Source organism: Mandrillus leucophaeus, unplaced genomic scaffold (assembly GCF_000951045.1).
Source record: "Mandrillus leucophaeus isolate KB7577 unplaced genomic scaffold, Mleu.le_1.0 Scaffold6, whole genome shotgun sequence".
Lineage (NCBI taxonomy): Eukaryota > Metazoa > Chordata > Mammalia > Primates > Cercopithecidae > Mandrillus > Mandrillus leucophaeus.
In genome coordinates, this window is record NW_012106474.1 from 5,362,433 (window position 1) to 5,368,134 (window position 5,702).

At 52.1% G+C, this 5,702-nt stretch overlaps 1 protein-coding gene across 1 annotated transcript in view; it reads left to right on the top strand.

Moving 5' to 3' along the window:
• Positions 1-5,702, top strand: part of RPS6KA2 (ribosomal protein S6 kinase, 90kDa, polypeptide 2) — a 483,976-nt gene that overhangs the window by 388,923 nt on the left and 89,351 nt on the right. Inside the window, exons 8-9 of the mRNA XM_011999666.1 lie at positions 1,212-1,318; positions 4,918-4,955. Of these exons, the coding sequence (XP_011855056.1) occupies positions 1,212-1,318; positions 4,918-4,955 (145 nt within the window). The remainder of the gene's footprint in view (positions 1-1,211; positions 1,319-4,917; positions 4,956-5,702) is intronic.

Below are 5,702 nucleotides of genomic sequence, written 5' to 3' on the forward strand. Positions count from 1 at the left end.
TGGAACGGAGGACAGGGACTCGGGGGGCTGGCAGGTGGCTGGAACATACATCCGGGAAAGGCGCTGGCCAAGCGTGGAACGGAGGACAGGGACTCAGGCAACTGGCGGGTGGCTGGCACCCACTGGCCACTGTCGGGACATGGAGCCTGCGTGTCCAGCCCCGTGGAAGAACCCCCTGTGTGAAGTGTGTGCCCAGCCATCAGCCTGACGCCACTCACCGTTCAGACACCCAGGCCACCCTTCTCCTAGTTTTGTGCTTGCTGGGCAGCCTTCTGGCTGTGTGCTGATAATTCAGTAATCATGCGGACTTGTAGTCTCCGTAATGTTGATTTCTCCTGACGAATATAGAAAATGGCTTGTGGGCATGATTTGGCTTCCTTGTAAGGGGGTCTACAAAAACTATGTGCTGATTCTAACAAGTCGAGGATGGGGATGAGTCACTGTGGGACGATGGCTTTGGGGTCTGTTGGGCTCCGAGGCCTCATGCATATTTCGGCTGGCCTGAGTGAGCCCCCAGCACATGGACACTTAGGCCATCCCCGCCTGATCACCTCCAAGCCCTGAGCTGTCCCTGCCACATGGGATCCTGGAATGTGGCCGCCCACCCCAACACCCAGAAACCCCTCCCTGTCCCGCCCCCTCGGCTTGGGGCACCCATAGCCAACTCTGCACCACCTGTGGGTGGTCTTTGGTAGAACTAATCCCACTTTGGGTTGACAGCAGGTTACATAGGCTACTAGTTTGCATCAACCCAAGGAGTGGAGATAGATAATCCATGGGGAAAGTGATATTTGAGACCCATTTTCAGTCACTGCGTCAAGCCCTCACAGAGTCTTACTTGTGTTAAACTTGTTATGAATTCACATCATTAGCACTCATATTGGAACGTAAACCCAGAAACCTACTCCAGAGCCAAATGACTTGCAGGGGCGAGAGGGACACAGAGAGGAGAGGCTGAATCTCAGCACCCCACTCTCAAGGCAGCATGAGTCACCTTTGCAGGAAGCCCTCGTCTCCATCCACTGATCTTAGAACTGCAGAGGGAGCTTACTTTTCTATGAGAAGAGTCAGAAAACCACTGTGGGGGGCCACAGCGTTCCACAGAGCAAACCGACCCCAGTGTGCACTCTCCGTCTCTCTGGCAGCGTTCTGTAAAACACACCAGCCATAAAACAAGTTAAATGTTTTTGTTTTTGTTTTTTTCTTACTAGGTCATGTTCACGGAGGAAGATGTCAAGTTCTACCTGGCTGAACTGGCCTTGGCTTTAGACCATCTCCACGGCCTGGGGATCATCTACAGAGATCTGAAGCCTGAGAAGTAAGTGAGAAAAAACCAGGGCTGACTTCCCCAAGCCCATCAGCTCCGTGTTTTTTACTGGGCCGTGTTGGTAGCCACTGCTAGATATTTATTTCCTAAATGAGGACGTATCAGAGAGCAGGCTGGGTAGACTCGTGTGCCGGCAGGACTGGCTCAGCCATCCGGTGGAGGTGTGGCCTTGCTGATTTGCATAGGAAACGCCCAGGCCCGTTCCCACCTGACACTCATAAGGCCTGAGGGAGGCCAGGCTCAGGTGTGTGTCTGTGATGTACAGGAAGCCAGAGCTGGAGAAGGGCACGCCCACCACCCTGACCCACATTCCCGCCCTCTCTCCTGGGTGAGGCTCATCTGGCCACTGGGGACCATCTCAAACATGGGTGCCTCCAGGGCAGTTTCTCCTCCTCTGTCATCTCTTCCCCGCCGTCCTCCAGATTCAGGAAGCCCTTTCATCTACTTCAGGAAGCCCCCCGAATGTGGTCAATGAACCTCTACTCAGTTACGCGTCGGCCCCACCTCTAGGTACCCAGTCAGATCAGCTCGCCCAAGAATGTATCTAAAAGACAATGGCCCCAGAATTCCCAGGCCCAGAGTCTACTGAGATTTGCGTATCCTTGGCAATGGTGACCCGTGAGGCTATGATTTCTAGGATATTTGGTAATCTGTTCTAAATTTTTGAACAATAAAGTCCCTCCAAAATAAGAGTGTTCCCATTTTCCTTTCGTTGTTGTTTTTACATTTTCTTTGTAGACCCGACACATAACTAGGAGTGATCCACTTAGAAAAGATGAGATTTGGAGGATGGTATTTTAGGTTGAGTTGACCTCAGCAGTATCCCTGAGGTGAAGTAGCTGATTATCTCACTCACTCTTCACTGCCCTGAGGGGCTGATTAATGCCACCCACCCAGACCAGGGCCCACAGCCGCCCCTAGATGAGGCATCACCTGGTGGCCTGGTGAGACCGACCAGCCTTGGGTACCACCAGGCAGCCCCGAGCCTGTGAGCTAAGACCAAGGGGGCCCTGGGGTCTGCAAACAGGTCTCAGCTGCTACTCCACATGCCTGCCCTGTCACCTGCGTGGTACTGAGAAAAGACAAGCCCTGCTCTGAAGCTGGTGTTGTCAGATGCAGCTGTCATTTATGGGAAACAGCTGGGTTTACCCAGCAACCAGGTCACATCCCATATCCACCACAGGATGTAAAATGCATTTGCCCATGTGCTTGATGATCTGACTTCACCACCAGTCCGTGGAAAGCCACAGCTGCACATGTGAGTTGAATATGTGTGTAAATACAGCTGGAGCATCCCTCGTCTGAAAGTCCAAAATCTGAAATGCTCCAAAATCCAAAACTTTTTGAGCCCCAATGTGACACCCCCCCAGTGGAAAATTCCACACATAAGCCCTTAACACAAACGTGGTTTCATACACAAAATTATTTAAAATATTCTGTAAATTAGCTCCAGGTGATGTGTAGAAGGCATATATGAAACATAAATGAATTTTGTGCTCAGACTTGTGGCCCATCTCCAACATATCTCATTATATATAAGTAAATATTCCAAAATCCCCAAATCCTAAACACTTCTGGTCTCAGGCATTTCAGATAAGGGACGCTCAACGTAGAATCATAAAAGACTTGTTCTGAAGTAATCCCACGAAGAGAGTAGCCTCCTGGCAGCTGCTGTCTGCCCCCAGGAGCTGCAGCACAAGGCCAGATTTCCATTTCAAAGTGGGTCTGACCTAGAAGAACCCCGTGGTGCCGAGCCCTGGGCCTCCCCTTTCACCCCTCCCTAATTGGGAGGTGCTTCCAGAGCCTGGCCTGTCACCTTGGGTCCTTGCAAAGGTCATCCCAGAAATTAACCTCATGTTAATTACCCTCTAAGTCGGAGTGCTGTGTTGTGAGTCTGTGTGGACGTTGCCACTGCTCCTCCTGCCGTGGCCCTGGCTATTGATGCCTGTGTGTTAGACGCACACCCCGTGCATCCACTCAGGCCGGGAGTGCCGGTTCTCGTTACTCCTGAAGGTCAGCGTGATCCTATAGCTAAAACTAGCCTTGTTTAATTGCAGACTTGAAGGAAAAGGTTGTGTTGTTCAATTAGAATTATTAGAAAATTAATCTTGAAAGGTGCTTAATTCTGGGCAAAGATTGAATATGCCCAGAAGGCAAATATGAAAACATTTGCCTTGTTCATTATAAATTATCATCTTAATGATATGCTGTAACTTTTCCTTCCCATTTGCAGAAAGTAGTAGGGTTTTTTTTTAAACTCTGTGGCAGATTTTTTTTAATTGTAGAAAAATACACATGACTTTTACAGTTTTAACCACGTTTAAGTGCCCAGTTCAGTGGCATTAAGCACATTCCCATTGCTGGACCACCATCCCCGCTGTCCATCTCCAGAACTGTTTCATCTTGCAGAACCGAAGCTCTGACCCCCCTGCACAGTATGCACAGTAGCTCCCCAGCCCCCGGCACCCACCATCTACTTTCCATCTCTGTGACTCCGACTCCTCTAGGGTCCATACATTTTATATTTGTAAAATCATATAATACCTGTTGTTTCGGGACGGGCTTATTTCGTCAAGCATGATGTCTTCCGGGCTCCGCTGTGCTGTGGCGAGTCAGGCTCTCCTTCCTTTCACAGGTTTCTATAAAGGTGTCACAGATTAATCCTCCAAGCCTTGCCTGTTTCCAGCCCACTTCCTGGTCTCTTTAGGGCGAGGCTGGTACCTCCCAGCATCTGGAAGAACAGGATTTAATTACAGCCAAATAAATAAATACATAGGGAAAGTTTGGGGCCACAGGGGTGTCAAGGTATCACAGCCCAGACTCCAGCCTGACGTTCAGGGAAGAAGGGATTTACGCCTGCACCCAGCCCTTTACGGACCCTGCCTCCATTGTCTATGCAGGGTCCGCCCCACGGCAGGATACCTGGGGGGAGCAAAGGCAACTCTCACGTCAGGCACGTGGCGTGACAAGGGCTTGGCAGGGAACAAGACAGGGACCCACTGGCCCGCAGGGGTGCCAAGCCAGGAGCAGGTCTCATCCCAAGATGTACCTGCTGAAGCCTGAAGCTCCTTGGTGCCATGGCCCCTGCTTGTGCAGGCTTCACCTGGGATAGGTCTCAAGAGCCAGGGCAGGGATCGGGGAGGATACATGGGAGAAGAAGGGGGTCTTTGGACATCAAAGGCATCCCGAGTGCAGAAACATTCCTTCTGTGAGGCTCTGGGTCTCCACAGGCCAGGGCGGTCCCAGGACACTCTCCACCTGTGTTTCGTGCACAGCAGTCTGGAGGGCTCCCAGACCTTCCCTGGGGACCCACGAAGGTCTAAAGCCAGCAGTCCCCAGCTGCAAGAACACACATGCCTTTGTCCAGGAGGCGTGGCACCAAATGCGTTGTTGAGCTGGGAGCTGTGGAGAAGGGAGGCATGATGGGAAAGCCCACTGCACAAGCCATGGGGACCTCCTGGGCCAGCTTCATCAGGGCTCCCTGAAGACGTCCACCCGCAGCTGCCCCGCAGCTCCCCTCTGAGCTCCGCGTGCCCGTCAGCAGGCTGGGTCTCTTTCTAAATCATCTGTTTTCTTTCCCTTTCTTTTAGCATCCTCCTGGATGAAGAGGGACATATTAAGATCACAGGTTTGTAAAAGAACGCAGGCTGCCTCCGTGGCTTCATCTCAGCCCTGGTAACTGGGGACCACCTCAAAGCCCAAGCCCTCTTATTTAGACCACCCTTCCCTTTGCCAGATGCTTGTCTCTGATTTGGCAGAATTTTCTATAGCTACAGACTGGTTATGGCATTGTACGTCTTCATAACGTCCAGAACCATGCAGCTTCCCTGGTGGCCCCTTCTTTTCCCTCTCCCCCGCCAAGCTCTGTTTGCTGGGCTCCTTAATATCGCTGGGTGTTTAGTTCAGGAGTCCCAATGCCCAGTGCTGACCTTAGGGCAGACATCTGGTGTCTCGCTGGAGTGCGGCCTGCAATGTGGGCCTTGCTGGTGCCCAGTGCCAACCTGAGGGCAGACATGTGGAGTGTCGCTGGAGTGTGGCCTACACTGCTGTCCTCACTGCTGCTGTCCCTGCCTCCTCCTCACTCCCTGGACTGTGGTGGTGACCACGTGACTGCCCTCCCTGTTTCTATCTAAGCCACCGGCAAGTTCAGTCAAACTGGAAACAGCTCCTCTAGTCTCAGGACATCCCATTTGTATGAGTTCCCTATTGCCCGAAGGCAAGCTCACGTGGTCCTGCTTTCGCTGAGCAGGGCTCTGCCACACCCACCTGGAAAGGGGGCAGAGCCCACAGAAGGACACTGATGCCCACCTGTGTGGTACCCCCGAATACACCCAGAGACTGAGGCCGTGTGTGTGCTTTGTTTCCCCGAATACAC